The 15,476-nt window shown below is 52.0% G+C and overlaps 6 protein-coding genes across 6 annotated transcripts; 4 read left to right on the forward strand and 2 right to left on the reverse strand.

Moving 5' to 3' along the window:
• Window positions 1–266: 266 nt before the first annotated feature.
• Window positions 267–539, reverse strand: PHATRDRAFT_16074 (predicted protein; the record flags this gene model as incomplete). Its single annotated transcript, XM_002184420.1, has 1 exon — window positions 267–539. A coding segment is annotated over one exon (273 nt), but the record flags the coding sequence as incomplete, so codon positions are not given.
• A 1,371-nt stretch (window positions 540–1,910) lies between these two features.
• PHATRDRAFT_16130 (predicted protein) lies at window positions 1,911–2,324 on the forward strand (the record flags this gene model as incomplete). The annotated part of the gene is made up of 1 exon (XM_002184325.1): window positions 1,911–2,324. The coding sequence occupies one exon, from the start codon at window positions 1,911–1,913 to the stop codon at window positions 2,322–2,324; it is 414 nt and encodes a 137-aa protein (XP_002184361.1).
• Window positions 2,325–2,561: 237 nt separating this feature from the next.
• On the reverse strand, window positions 2,562–3,092 carry PHATRDRAFT_40441 (predicted protein; the record flags this gene model as incomplete). Its single annotated transcript, XM_002184421.1, has 1 exon — window positions 2,562–3,092. The coding sequence occupies one exon, from the start codon at window positions 3,090–3,092 to the stop codon at window positions 2,562–2,564; it is 531 nt and encodes a 176-aa protein (XP_002184457.1).
• A 2,277-nt stretch (window positions 3,093–5,369) lies between these two features.
• PHATRDRAFT_16073 (predicted protein) lies at window positions 5,370–6,791 on the forward strand (the record flags this gene model as incomplete). Its single annotated transcript, XM_002184326.1, has 1 exon — window positions 5,370–6,791. A coding segment is annotated over one exon (1,422 nt), but the record flags the coding sequence as incomplete, so codon positions are not given.
• Window positions 6,792–7,725: 934 nt separating this feature from the next.
• Window positions 7,726–9,178, forward strand: PHATRDRAFT_49682 (predicted protein; the record flags this gene model as incomplete). The annotated part of the gene is made up of 1 exon (XM_002184327.1): window positions 7,726–9,178. Exon 1 carries the CDS (start codon window positions 7,832–7,834, stop codon window positions 9,176–9,178), a length of 1,347 nt encoding a protein of 448 aa, XP_002184363.1. The 5' UTR covers window positions 7,726–7,831.
• A 1,533-nt stretch (window positions 9,179–10,711) lies between these two features.
• PYC1 (precursor of carboxylase pyruvate carboxylase) lies at window positions 10,712–15,280 on the forward strand. Its single transcript, XM_002184328.1, has 5 exons — window positions 10,712–11,371; window positions 11,512–12,282; window positions 12,391–13,496; window positions 13,560–14,210; window positions 14,283–15,280. Exons 1-5 carry the CDS (start codon window positions 11,002–11,004, stop codon window positions 15,141–15,143), a joined length of 3,759 nt encoding a protein of 1,252 aa, XP_002184364.1. The 5' UTR covers window positions 10,712–11,001; the 3' UTR covers window positions 15,144–15,280.
• The last annotated feature ends 196 nt before the right edge of the window (window positions 15,281–15,476 follow it).

Genomic DNA, 15,476 nt, shown 5'->3' on the forward strand with positions numbered 1-15,476 from the left:
TTCAGGCCGTTACTCGAGGGTTGTTGCTCTTGCATTTGCCCATGCTTGCCCCTCGTAGTGATTCTTTCCACTTCCCAATCACAACGAACGTTTCAAACAAACGGCATCAGCGGGCATCGGCTTACGTCTACAATAAGCAACAAAGCTAATGCATCTTTGTGTCCGATGCATGCGTAGTAGTAGTAACACAAAAATGTGTGTTCCTATATGCGGTAGTTGAACAGTTAGGGACCGCGTGGTACGTATTTATTTTTGCTTTTTTTAAATTATTTCCCGTTGACCATATCTTTCCAGGCCTTGCTGGGAGTAAAGCCGGGCGATTTGCTGGCGGCAATTTGCATTTCTTCGCCGGTTTGTGGGTTGCGTCCCTTCCGAGCAGCCCGTGACTTGAGCACGAAGGACCCGAATCCGGGCAGGGTAACCTTTTTGCCTTCACTGACCTGGGCCTGTAGAATATCCAGCACGGCCTGTAGAGTACCTTCCGATTCCTTTTTGGTTTGTCCGGTTTGTTCCGCTAGAGCCGTGACGAAATCGGCCTTTTTGAAGGTTTCCGGTGTGACGGGAGTGGCGACGGGAGCAGTTTTCTTGGTCGTCTTTTTGGGGGTGGTCTTTTTGGTCGCGGCGTGCAAGAGGGTGGGTGGGACGGCGGTGGGGCGTGTGACGCCCCGGGCGCCGCGGGCGACAAAGGCGTCCGTCTCCCGACACCACAGTGTCACGAGGACGCCCACGGCGAGTCGGAAACCTCGCGATAGTCTCATTGCAACAGTATGTTTTGTTTTAGCGGGGGAATGAATGAAGCAGTGAATGAAGCAATGAAGCAAGTTTCAATGAATGAAGCAATGAACGAAAACTACTGTAAACACAAAGAGTGTTGGTTTTGGTCGGTGACTTCCACAAACGAAAGTGATGCTTCTGGGTTGTTTGTTGACTGTGTGAGGTTGGCACACAACCGATTTGTTGTATATCTTTGCGTGCCCGTACAAACGATGCGGGTTGTGTCTGTCGGTGACGGTCGGAAGAGCGAGCCCGTTGTGGCGACCCACCTTTTTCACGAGTTACACACCGACACGAGTTTTTCGATCTCCCCCTTTTTTTCGGGCGAACACTCGGGCACAGTCTGTCCGTGTGTTTCTGCCAAGAGAGAAGGGACGGTTGATGGATGTGAGCGATTGTGACGGGGGGCGGATAGACGCGCACTGAGCTTTTGTCTGCGTGACACTGAAACGACGACGAACGGATTTGGGATTCCCGATCTTGTGGATTCGAATTGACAGCACTGCCTGTGAGTTGGGTCTCATGTTTTCTACTGGGACTCGCCATGGCGGTGGCGCGGATGCTGACCTTATGACACAGTTCATGACTAATGTAACTACTGCTCTTGTGTCTGTCCTTGACACTCTACCCTCCTACCCAGACAGACATCGACACACACCTTTGCAGCACTCGCTGTTTCTCCATACATGGAGTAGGTAGAGATTCCCACCATTTTTTCTTCCCATCCGTCTTTCTTCGTCGTCAAACGGAACGGAGCACGCCCAGCGGATGCGGTACGTGGGAGGAACAAAGCAAAACAACAGACATACACGAGTGTATTCCTTACGAACCCGCAACGCTTGCTACCATTCTTCGTGATCTTTTGCTACTTTTTGCACAAAGACTGACTTTCCCTGTTGTTGTCTTGTTTGCATTTTTGTGATTGGTTCAGATTGGGGAATCGAATCTTTCCTCATCGACTCGTTTCCTGTGGTGTCCTACTCGTCCATCCTTCGTGGGCCTGGTCTACGACACGGAGTTTGTCACGACACCGGTCGATTGCGATTGCTGCGGCGACGTCGTTCACTCGGGTACAGGCATTCCCACGCACCACGACATCCGCGACTACTCCCGGGCGATTGAGCATCCGTCGCGACATGTCCAACAACAACAACGATACGAACGACGAAGTGGCGCGGGCGACCGCAGCCGCAGCGAAAGACCCCGCCACGGAAACCATCTTTGACAAGCTCTTGTCGGGAGCCTGGCCATCCGACGTGGTGTACGAAGACGACTGGGCCTTTTGTTTCCGGGACGTGAATCCGCAAGCCCCGGTGCACATTCTATGCATTCCCAAAGTCCGGGACGGCTTGACGCAACTCGTCCACGCTCGAGAGGACCAGAAGGACCTGCTGGGGCATTTGTTGTACGTGGCCAAGGAAGTGGCCCGTAAGGAATGTCCGGAAGGCTACCGGATTGTGATCAACGACGGGAAAGATGGAGCCCAGTCGGTGTACCATTTGCATCTGCACATTCTGGGCGGACGACAACTGCAGTGGCCGCCTGGGTAGTTTATACGGTGTAATGGTGCGGTAGACGTAGGGAGGGTCCTTGCCGACACGCTCTAGAGAACCTTTGTAGATGTCTATATATGTTATCTCCTTTATATACACACGTTACGTCAAACTACGTTACTTCTTTGCATTGGGTCCGTACGAGATGCCTTTTTATCTGACTATCCATTGACCGTGAGCCAGTTAGTTCGTGGACACCATAGGCCAATTCCTTTGGAGATTAGCACGTATGGTTTACGGTTTGGGTTGGAAGACATCCTGTGCGTCGCGTGTGGGCAATGGCGGTTGCCATTCTTTCCGTTCGGGCAGATTGGCAATGTACTGTCGTTCCGCCGGTATGGTTGTGGCGTCCGGTTCGGTACCGGCGGGTGCCACAAAGGGATGATGCTCGTCCACCGGCGTGGGTTCGGGCATACTAATGGCGTGTTCAAAGCTGTTCAACTGCATCATGAGGGATATCATGCGTTCCCGGTAATCCCTCCGCTGGACACAAAATACGTAGGATCCGACGTACACGACAAGAAAGGCCCCGAATCCCGTATTGATCGCCCACGTGGTGGTGGAGCGCATACGCAGACGGTGCAGGGACGTGGCCGTCCCCGTGGCGATGCCCCACAAGGCCGCCTCGCGGACGCACCAGCGGTACTTGGAAGCCTCCACGGCCCGCCGAATCCCAAAGGCCTCCGGTAAGTGACGCGTCCAACGAGGCGTCGAGGGGGATGCCAGCGGGGTCGGTGGGGTGCTGGATTCTGGCGTCTGGGACATACTGCTAATTCTCTGCTATTTTTACGGGGTGTGTGCATTTGTGCGTTGGTGTCGCCATGGTGTGTACGGTTGCCGATTATGGGTAGGAAATGTAAATTACCGTTAGTTGCCGGCGTGTGCTGACTGTGGTAGTCGAATGGCAGTCGGGTCCGGTCGAGTCCTGTTGATGACGTCAAGACGGTCTTCCAGGACTGCCAACCTCCAACATCTCTCCAATCACCCCAAGTCAAGTGTTCTATTTTGTTCTATTGCAGATTCTTGTATTCGCATCCTCCAAATACATTCGGAAGTACAGCGTTAGAAAAAAAATCCGCTTTAGAAGTTCCTTCGCAATGAATGGGTAGTGGATGTGCTCTTGATGTGGGCAAGGGAAAAAATCTACTTGCCACGACTAACAAACGTAAAACAAGTGAATGGTGGATACGATGTTATCCAAAGTGTTTGGCACTTTGTCTGCGGTCACGTTGGGACGACTTATCCTTCAGCGCACGTTAGAACGCAGAGTGCACGCAGTGGGAGCCGGCTCCCCTCGACAGTGACAAAACCGAAGAATTGGAGGGAGGATCAACACACAGCAGACCCATCAAGCAACTATTGTTATTGTTGCAATGTAGTTTATACTGCGAAAGTTTGGCCAATTGTTTGAACTACTAGCTTAACAGCACGCACCAAGGTCGATGCCACCATTGTCACTGTGTGCTTGGCTGGGTCCGCCCGAGACAGGCTTTGCCAACACTTTACGCAACTATTTTGCGATCCATCATCATCGCCCTTTTCTTGCTACCCATCATCCCATGACTGTTCATGCTACCCATCATCCCATGACTGTTCATGCCACCCATCATCCCATGACTGTTCATGCCACCCATCCTATAACCATCTATGACACCTGTCATGTTTTGGCCTCCGAAGGTGTTTGGCGTGACGCCTTCCACTGCCGTGACCGAGCCGACCATAAAGGACGAAGCCGCAAGGACTCCGAGCAATGCAAAACGGGACAAGCTCATGATAGTCAAGTTGGAACAGAGGAAAGGGATTGTTTTTTCGGAACGCGAGGAAAAACAACGGTATACGGGGTTGGTCTCCAAAATTTGTGAGCATGATTGTTGGAGAGATATTTGGATGTCAGTACACGGGAGGAAAATTTCTCGCCGCCTTCGTGTTGAAACGGGGACCGGTGAAAATGAGAAGGTGCGGGCAGATAAACCGGGACGTGCTCAATCCCGCGTGCGAACCTCGCTTTTCCGCAATTCTTGAAGGATGTCAATACACGAGAACGGGGATTAATTGGTCCTGCCACAGCGATCAGAATCGACGAAATTTTTGCAATAAGAGAGTATGACCTTGTCGGGAATGACTCTTCACTTTAGGGCCCATGGCATGATTTGGTTTGTCTATCTCTACGGCCTTGTTCAACCTGGCGGTTTCCGGTACTCACCGTTAGGGATCTTTTTAGGCTTCGGCTGTTCATCGTTCGTCCAGTTTGGATCGCAAGTCGTAAGCAAAGTCCTCGTCGAACATGTGACAAGTCCTCTGTTCTCCAATTGTGGATTTCGGAATCTAGAATAGTCTTTGTATATGTTTAGAACAATGGAACGACTGAACGGATGTCAGGAGAATACCGTAAGTATCTTGAAAACCTCTTTTGTATTGGAGTACCGGATGCCGTCGTGCGACGAGCTTGCGACGGCCACCCATATTCGGAGATCGAAAAAGTCTTCCGACTATCACCAGTCGGACGGATGGTAGGCAAGGCGGCGCCCACCGTTTTTGTGGGGACCTGCCGAATCATCCAGTCGAAGCCGAAACAGAAATCCCAAAGCACAATTTTCGCACCATTTCTGGCATTACTGTTTCACAGTAGCACTTCCAATACTATCTATCACCTATTCTCCATTGATCTCAGACACTAGAAAGCTGATCAACGTTCGTGTGCGTCTTTTCCCTTGTTACATGTGGACACGATCGAGTCGTCCGGTTCGTAGTTTGTTGACGCTAGCGGCGACCTTTTCGACTCCGTCCACGAGCGCCACGGCCCAACGTTTCTTCGTCGGGGCCTTTGCGCATCCCACCAGTCGGTCTCGTCCCTGGGTGTCTTCCTGGAGATTCTTTTCCACGGCATTTGAAGACGCTACCGAGTTTCCCGGTAGTAGTACAACAACAACAGCAACTACTACTACCGTCAAGGCTCCCCTCACGTCTCCCATGGCGGAATCGTACCCGGCCTTTGCGTCGCATCCCAAGCTCAATGCGCATTTCAAGACCGCCTTGGCTTCCATGGGATTCGATCGCATGACGGAAATTCAAGCCAAAACCTTCGATGCCGCGTCTTTGGGAAAGGACGTGCTCGGGCGCGCCCGCACCGGATCCGGCAAGACCGTCGCCTTTCTCCTACCCGCACTGGAACGACTCTTGCAGGACAACAACAACAAAAGCAACAAAAAGTCGACGCGCATGCTCGTCTTGTCGCCCACACGAGAATTGGCGCAACAGATTGCCGAACAAACCCGGCTCTTGACGGCCCATATGCCCAATATGTCGCACCAAGTCATGGTGGGGGGAACCCCCAAGCCCAAGGACGTCTCGGCCATGAAGCGCAAGGTACCCACCATTATCATTGCGACTCCTGGACGACTACAGGATCATTTGGAATCCACCGTCGTACACAACACGCCTTTTAAGGATCTCTTCCGGGAACTCGATGTGCTCGTTTTGGACGAGACGGATCGACTCCTCGATATGGGCTTTCGTCGAGAAATCGACAAGATTATCAAATACCTCCCGCGCAACAAGCAGACGCTCTTGTTCAGCGCCACCATACCGGAAGACGTCAAGCACGTCATTCGACAAACCATGCGCGACCCCTACATCACGGTGGATTGCATACACGACGATCAGGCCGAATCCTCCTCCCACACCAACGCACAGGTATCGCAAGCTCACGTCATTCTCCCGACCAACACCCGCATGGCATCCGGCACGGTAGACATTATCCGGAACATTCTCGAAAAACAACCCCACTCGAAAATTGTCGCCTTTTTCCCCACCGCCAATCTTGTCGCCTTTTACGCCTCGCTCCTACGGGACGTCCTCGAAATCCCCCGCATTCTCGAAATACACTCGCGCAAATCACAGTCCCAACGCGAAAAGGCCTCGGAGAGCTTCCGCAAAACCAACCACGGCTGTTTGCTCACTTCCGATGTGAGTGCCCGTGGAGTAGACTACCCCGACGTTACGCACGTCTTGCAGTTCGGCGTGGCCGATTCCCGCGAATCATACATTCATCGCCTCGGACGGACCGGACGCGCCGGTAAACTCGGACAGGGCATCCTCGTCCTCACGGACGTCGAACGCGGCTTTCTACGGCACCTGAAGGGACTCGATATTCCTGTCCACCCGGAACTACAAGCCATTGTGGACGGGCCCACGGTCGAGTCGCAGCAGGACCTTGCGCCCGTCTGGGCATCGATCGGTTCGGGACGGAACGCGGATTTAGCCCTCAAGGCCACCAAGGCCTACGTTTCCGCACTGGGATTCTACAACACCCACCTCAAGGCTCGCTGTGGCGTCAAGGGTACCGACGCTTTGGTCGCTTTTTGCAACGCCTTTGCCTACCAGGTGGGATTCACGACGCTGCCCCCGATTGAGAAGAAAACAATTGGCAAAATGGGACTCAAGGGTATTCAAGGTTTGAACGTGGGTAGTCCACTGACTATCGGCGGTGGAGGCGGTCGACCCCGCAACGCTGGTCCCCCGATGAACCGCAACCGCAGTGGCGCCAACGCGAACAATGGACTGGCACCGCGGGAGGAGGCGAACGGTCGCGGTCGACCGGATGCCCGCAACGGTGGTCCCCGGAACGCGGGCGGTCGCGGAGGCCCCCGCGCGAGTGGCGGCGGCTGGGACGGTACGGATCGCAAACGAGCGATTCCGTTACGTGACGACCCGCACCGTCCGAAACGCCCCAGTCGGGGGGACGCCGCCCTTCGTGATCCCAACTCCACCTTTTAGAACCGGACACGGGTCGTTACCGAAGCCAGTGTTTGCCGGGGAAGCTTCGGTTCGACGACCACTCTCACGCAACATAAGTTTATAAGTGAATAGAACGTGGTTTTTTTTCTTTGTGTACAGATTGGAATGCTACCAGAGGACGAACAAAGTGCGGAAAGTCACACCGTACCTGGCTATGTTACTATTATGATAGTCTAGCTTGCGAGAGAGGGGAGCGTCACGGCTTGCCCATGGGTAGTATTTCACCAACTCCATTGGGTCCCAGTCGGACTGTCTCAAGTATATGCATAAGACAGTACGCACTTTGGCGAACTCGTTGTTCCGAAAACGACAACACTTGCCTTTGCTTCGTGTCAGTTTTACAGTTAGTACCGGTACGTACGAGTACTTATTGTACGTACGAGTACTTATTGTACGTACGAGTACTTATTGTACGTACGAGTACTTATTGTACGTATGGGATGGCAACTCCGAGACGGTGGTGTGCGTACGGTCGTGATGTGTCTCTCGAAACGAAAGCGACGCCAACGGACACGCAGGGAGGAACGCGAATATGTCACTCGAAACTCCAGTGGTGTCCATCCAAGGCCTCGGTCGGTGAACGCATTCCCCGAACTCCTCCCATCGGAGGATACCATACCACCATCCAAAACCCCAAGCACAAGCCTATCAACTACGTAACGAACTAACAGGCTACTAGTCACTAGATTTCTCGTTTCTCCTAAACAATGGTAGTGGATTTTCGTGGGCCGCGACGGCAGCCGGAACACTTTTCCAAAGAACTCCGAATCGACTGTTCGGACGGAACGAGTTCCATGGAAGATTCTGCCAGAACACGGACCCAAATCCAATCATCGTCAAGTATACACTCCAGTCCGGATCCCGAAGATTGCTACACGCCAGTACTCCCGTGCGACGACGTCGGAATGCCTTGGAACCGACTGGACGCTGCGTTCGACAACGACCGCATCCACCGTAGCCCAAGCGGTGGGGATCTTTCTCCCGTGCTCCGAATTTCCGGATCGGTCGGGACCGAACACAATCTCTCGAATCCACTCTATATTGCCTCCGGAGAGAACGTGGCCGCGGCGGTGGCTCAATGGTACGCACCCGGCGTGGGACCCGCCGATGGTCCGGGCGGGATGGTGCCCGGAACACCACGAACAATTCTAAAGGTGCAAGCGCTCACCCGATCAGCCGCACACGGGGTCGAGCTCGCGTTGCTTTTGCCTGCCGTTACCGGGTGTTCCGTAGACGAGCTACAGCTGCAGGACTTTGATTGGCGAGTCAATGATGTCAATGCTTTGTGTACGAGTGATAGTGGGACGAAACGCGTACGCATCCAACACGGCAGTATGTCCGACGCGGCCGTACACGCTCTGGCTCGAGACCTAGTCACCGCACCGACACTTGGTGACGATAAGCCGGTCAGCTTGCTACTGGATCAAGTAGATATCTCTCCGAGGGCACTCCAGGGGTTGTTCGCTAGTGTGGCCCGTGCTCCGAAGTTGATATCCTTGGGGCTAGTTGCCATGCAAATGCGCAACAATGTATTACTTAACGCTTTCACGCAGAGTCTTTCCACCAACCATAGTCTGCACGAGCTCGATCTGTCCTGGAATACCTTTTCACTCTGGCAGTGGAAAGAGCTCTGTCGCGCCGTGCGGGAGCATTGTTCTTTGCGAATTCTCAAACTCAACTGGATTTCGCACGGCACCCAACATCGTGACGACGAATGCATCGACGAGCTTTCCCGCACGCGGACCACGGCATTGCTGAACATGGTACAAGCGAATCCCAACATTCAAGAGATTCAATTGGAGGCGTTGAGAGATTCCGATTACGATACAGCCCTTCTCGACTGCCTGCAGTCGGGCCTGACGGTCCGACGGCTATACCAACATCGTGTGGCCGCTCTAGCCGACCAAGACACCAGTGGTCACCGTAGAGCGCTCCTACTACAATCGCTCGTCCACGCACAGCAGTCATCCTGTCGGCACGATTTGTTTTTTTGCATTCTTACCCAAAGTACCGACGCTCTGGCGATCGAGCGCGGACAACCGTTCGGCAGCTAGAGAAGCAGCCTCTGAGCTCTCAAGTTATAAGCTTTTGGTTCTCTCAAGTCTTATTTGCTAAAGGCTATCATCGAACAACTCGGCAATTACCTAGTATCCTGGTGGTGGCGATGGATGTATAGCCCTACAGTACTATAGTTCCTTCCGAAGAGTAGAGAGTAGCGCCACCCGAGAGAATCCAGTAGTTCCATGTCAGACATAGTCTCGGACATTAGCCCCTGATTCAAATATGTATGTCAGCGAAATTGTTTTATAACGTAACATCTCCAGACAATCTCAACGACTTTCTCATTGCCTCACTTCGTCACGGACTCGGAGGAAACAAGTTGTTCTCGGCACGACTCCAATTCGTTGCAGGAGCTAGCTACTAGCTCGTAGCGGCAAAGCATCGTTTGCGTACTAGAACGGGTAATTGTAAATTCGACGAATCGTCAACCCCCAAATACTGAACGTCGAAGTTCAACATCTCCTGCACCAGAGGCTTTCATATAAAGAGTGCCCTGTCAATACCTAACAACCACAGCAAAAGGTACAAGATAATGTCAAAAGAAACGATCATGCGGAGTTTGCTGAGTTGTCAAGAGGAATGGCAGGAATACGTCGACACGTACCAATATTCCGTCATTGCGTCTCTGATCTTTACGATGATGTGCGTGGCAATCTTCCGGAGTCTCAAATCCCGTTTGGAAGGGGCGCCAGGTCTTACGGCTCAGTTCTTTTTCGTGACGGGCTCCCTCAAGATATTGGTAGCGATTGCTATATTGACCATTTTCGTTCCACGGTACCCCGAGCGTTGCGTGCTGCCGGGGGGCAATCCTTCCATCGCCCAGTACTACGCGTATCCCGTTCTTGCGTTATTGGTGGGGCTGCTCTGGATTCTTAAGGGTTACGAAAGATTACGGCACGCACGGGAAGTGTTGGGAGACCCACAGGGAGCGGAGAATGAGGCCGTGTTTGACAAGGTTTCCACCGCGGAACTGGCTTGAACGCCCCCAAAACTCTATATAAAGGGATGCGACACGAGACGCTTCTGCTATGGCATGCATCATTTTGATGCCCAAGGAAGCCATACTGATACTGAGTAATTCGGGACTGTATAGATTCATAGATCGATTTTGTGTATTATCGACTGGGATAATCTTTTGATACGATACTGCAAGCTTTGGACCCCGTCAGCAATCGATATCCATATATCGTGAGGCCCAGCAATCGATATCCAAATAGCGTGAGACGTATTCCAATAGCGTACGAGACAGGCTATCGAAAACTGAAACTCCACCAACTGTTAGGTCGACCATGCATCTTCTTAGAGAAAGAAACCGTGAGCATAGTTTCACTGTCAGTGATATATTTTCTCCGGGTTTCTAGCGAATCCCATGAAACCTCTCGATTCCCGAATTTATGTTCTCCTCTCTTCATCGCTGTATACATTGTAAGCATATTCGACGGTATCTTTCCAATCGATCCAAACCCGAAGCGCGTCACTTTCGTTGATGGGACGCGGATCTCCAAAAGCGGTTCTTTAAAGTTACGAAGTAGACAGCTGGATGTCGATGTTCTCTACGCACAGAGCAAGCCTTTGGATCAGGACAGTCGTAGTGTTTTCCACTCTTGACACATTGTCGACTCCATCTCTGCAGTCTTTCGTTTCCTTCGGTGGTGTCAAGCAAAGTTCCTCGGTTTCCTTTACACAAGGATCGTTCCAGTTGTTGTTCCCACGGCCCTAGCAAAAAGGATTCTGGATTGCGGTCGGCCTCATCCCTTGTAACACAGTACCAGCATCCCAGCACAATTCCTCGGTTGTAACTGCTGCTGCGGATAGTATGTATCGAACTCGGGTTCTCCGTCGTGCCACTGCGACGACTCGTACTCGTGGAGCCGGTAGCGGAAGTCTTTCCCCGAGTCGTTTTCGGCTGAGTCGTTGGTCAACTACGTTTGCGGCCCCACCGTTGGCCTGCGGACTTCTCTCTTGCGCGGCAGGTCTTTCACAGCAGTGCCACCAACCAATTGGGCGGGGTTTACATACGTTCCATACTCCCGACGAGCAGCTTCCCAAGAGTGGAGGACCCGTGGGAGTGGATACACCGCCCTTTACCAAGTTACTCGCTGCCAATCGTGGCGAAATTGCGACCCGTATCAACCGCGCCGCGGCGGAGCTAGGGATTTCGACCGCTGGCATTTATTCTTACGAAGGTACGTCGACGCGGAACTCTAGATTCGGCCCGTGGAACCCGTGGGCCTTGTTTTCACATAGATGTATGTGTATACGTACGTCACAATGCCAGGATATTGCACACTCCTGACCCACCGGCATTTTCGTTTTGCTATTTTAGATCGCTTCACCCAGCACCGCTACAAATGTGACCAAGCCTTTGAACTCGATACCAGCAAGTCTCCAGTCGCTCAGTACCTAGATATTGACAAGATTGTCGATATTTGCGTCAAGAACAAGGTCCAAGCGGTCCATCCTGGGTATGGATTCTTGAGTGAAAACGAGACCTTTGCCAAGAAACTGGACAATGCCGGTATCATTTTTGTTGGGCCGACGGTCCAGAACCTGCAAGCCTTTGGTGACAAGACTGCCGCCCGCAATATGGCCATTGCCTGCAACGTCCCGGTCGTGGCGGGCTCGCACGACGCCTTTGCGACCGCCAAGGAAGCTTCCGCCTGGATCAACGATCCCGCCAACCAATGCGACTATCCCGTCATTGTCAAGGCACTCATGGGCGGTGGTGGCCGTGGCATCCGTATTGTGCCCACGGAGAAAGATCTCAACGCCATGTTTCAGCAAGCCTCCAACGAGGCCGCCAGTGCGTTCGGCGATGGTCGCTGTTTTGTCGAAAAGTATGTCGAAAAACCGCGGCATGTGGAAGTTCAGTGTCTCGGAGATGGTACGGGTAACGTCATTCATTTGTGGGATCGTGATTGCTCTGTACAGCGCCGGCATCAAAAGGTCGTTGAACTGGCACCCGCCGAGGGTTTGTCGGAAGACGGACGTAACCAAATTTTGAACGATGCCGTGCGTTTGTTGCAGAATGCCAACTATCGCAACGCTGGGACGGTGGAATTTTTGGTCGACAAGAACGGCAAGCATTATTTTATGGGTATGTCACGTTAAAGTGCAGGGAAGGCATCCAATATTTGGTTTTTTGCTATTTTTTACTTGAGCAGAGCCAATCTCACACTTTCCGATGGACGACTTGGTCTTGCAGAGGTAAACCCACGTGTACAGGTGGAACACACAGTGACAGAGGAAATTACTGGCGTTGATATTGTACAGTCTCAAATCTTGATAGCCTCGGGTAAGACGCTTCCTGAGCTTAACTTGACGCAAGAAAGCATTCCATCGCCCATGGGTGTCGCCATGCAATGTCGTGTAACGACTGAGGATCCTGCGCAGGACTTTCGCCCCGATACAGGAACCATCAATGTTTTTCGTATGCCAGCCGGTATGGGTATTCGCTTAGACGATGGTCCCGGCTTTCCCGGTGCCCGAATTACACCTCACTACGATTCGTTGCTCGTCAAAATCACTGCCAAGGCTCGCAACCGCAAGGAAGCTGCTGCCAAATTGATCCGGGCCCTTAAAGAATTCCGAGTTCGTGGAGTGAAGACGAATAAGAGTTTTTTGTTGAATGTTTTGAAACATCCAGATTTCTTGGAAGGAGTAGTTGACACGGGATTTATTGCTGCAAACCCGCATTTGCTGGCGCCATTGCGGGAGCAGGACCGCGCTCAAAAGCTGTTGTATTACATCGCAAATGTTGTTGTGAATGGTACGCCGAAGGAGCTTGGTGCCACTGGCGCGCCACCATCAACGGTAGATCCTATCATACCCGTAGTCGAACCGAATTCTGGTCAGCAAAAGAAACCATCTCTGAAAAAGATTTTTGATGCAGATGGACCTGATGCTTTTGCCAAGGCCGTTCGAAATAACAAGGGATTGCTAATTACGGATACTACCTGGCGTGACGCACACCAATCCCTTTTAGCTACCCGCTTGCGCACGAAAGATATGCTCAATATTGCCCCTGCAACGACGGTTGCTCTAGCGAACGCGTATTCGCTGGAATGCTGGGGTGGAGCCACATTCGATGTTTCGTTACGCTTCTTACGCGAGTGTCCGTGGGAACGATTGTCAGCGTTGCGCGAGGCTGTGCCAGACATTCCGTTTCAAATGCTTCTTCGCGGCGCCAACGCTGTAGGATACACAAGCTATCCAGACAATGTGGTATATGAATTCTGCCAGATGGCGAAAGACACTGGCATGGACGTGTTTCGTATATTTGATTCTGTAAACTACATTGAGAACATGAAGGTACGGCACGATCTCTCTCTTTTTACATATTACGGCGTTTCCCCTCTCACAACTTTGCTATAGCTTGGTATTGATGCTGTTGGAGCTGCTGGCGGTATCGTCGAGGCAGCCGTATGCTACACTGGTGATGTCTCCAATCCGAATCGCGGCATGTACAATCTGGAATACTACCTTGGCTTTGTCCGTCAGCTCCATGGGCTAGGCATTCATGTTTTAGCCATCAAAGACATGGCTGGCTTGCTCAAGCCTGAAGCAGGAACAATGCTGGTAAACGCGATTCGACAAGAGTTTCCAGATTTGCCGATCCATGTTCATACACACGATACTGCTGGAACAGGGGTCGCGTCAATGTTGGCTTGCGCCAAGGCTGGAGCCGATGCTGTCGACGCCGCAGCGGACGCCATGTCTGGAACCACTTCTCAGCCTTCTCTTGGAGCTCTCGTTGCGAGTACGCAGGGAACCCAGTGGGACACTGGATTGGATCTGAATCAAGTTCAAGCTGTAAATGACTACTGGGAAGAAGCCCGGGGATTGTACGCTCCGTTCGAATCTGGTCAGAAAACTGGTTCAAGCGATGTTTACGAACACGAAATGCCCGGTGGACAGTATACTAACCTTTTGTTTCAGAGCTCGCAGCTTGGGCTAACAGGGCAGTGGTCAAAAGTGAAGAAAGCCTATGCTGCTGCAAATCGACTGTTGGGCGACATTATTAAGGTGACTTCTCTCGATTGCGTGCGTTACTTGAAAGCTGTTAGTTTTGGACTCACATGTTGATGTTGTTTCCAGGTGACACCGTCTTCTAAAGTAACCGGAGATCTGGCTCAGTTTCTTGTCGCCAATGACCTGACCGAGAAAGAGGTAATTGAAAAGGCTGAAACTCTTTCGTTCCCCAAATCTGTTGTTGAGTACTTCCAGGGTTACCTGGGTATTCCACCATTTGGATTTCCGGAACCATTGCGCACGAAAGTTCTCAAGGGGCAGACAATCGAAGGCTATGAAGGTTTGACTTGCTTTGAGGGACGTCCTGGTGCGGACTTGAAACCCATGGACATGGAAGCTGTGCGGTCAAAACTCGAGGAGAAATGGGGAGGCCAGGCTGACCATGGTGTACGTAACGTTGACATACTCAGTCATGCTATGTATCCCGCAGTGTTTGACGAGTACAAAGAGTTTAAGAATGTATTCGGCAAGCTCGACTTTCTGGATACCCGTACGTTCTTGACAGGAATGCGGGTTAATCAGGAACTACGAGTAGAAATTGAACCAGGCAAGCAACTAGTGATCAAACTGGACTCGGTCTCGGAACCGGACAAGGACGGCTTGGTAACGTTACAATTCGAGCTGAACGGTACCCTCCGTACCGTCCAAATCCAGGACAAGTCGGTGGACTCTGAAAAGGCCGTCCGGCCGAAAGCGATGGCCGCAGTTGCCGGTAGCGTTGGAGCTCCTATGCCGGGAGTTGTTGTGGAAACCAAAGTGAAGAAAGGCGATGTCGTCGAGCAAGGAGATCCATTACTCAGTTTGAGCGCCATGAAAATGGAGACCACGGTGTCGGCCCCAGTGAGTGGCACTGTCGTCTTTTTCGAAGTCACCGCTGGAGACCAAGTCGAAGCCGGAGACCTGTTGGTCGAAATTGAGGACGAGTAAGGTGCTGGTAGGAAAAGCTGCAATATAAAGGTAGTGGACGGCACGAAAGGCGGTACATAAAATTTGTAGGCTCGCGAACCGACGTAGGAAGGCAGCTCCATTCAACTAATATAATAAAATTTACATTTACTGCGACCGAGGCTGTCGTTATTTTTGGAGAAAAACGTACCGACCGCGACGCTAAGCAACGTTTGCTTTGCGGGAGCGCCGAGCCATACCCACGGGCGGGTTCCCAGCCTCAATTCTTGTCCACAGGATGTCGTGATGGTTCTACTTTGCCTGCAGCAACCCTTTCGAGACCGTGCGAATAACGAAGTACCAATAACGCCTTCC

The sequence above is a fragment of the Phaeodactylum tricornutum genome, chromosome 23 (genome assembly GCF_000150955.2).
Source record: "Phaeodactylum tricornutum CCAP 1055/1 chromosome 23, whole genome shotgun sequence".
NCBI classification, from domain to species: Eukaryota; Bacillariophyta; class Bacillariophyceae; order Surirellales; family Neidiaceae; genus Phaeodactylum; species Phaeodactylum tricornutum.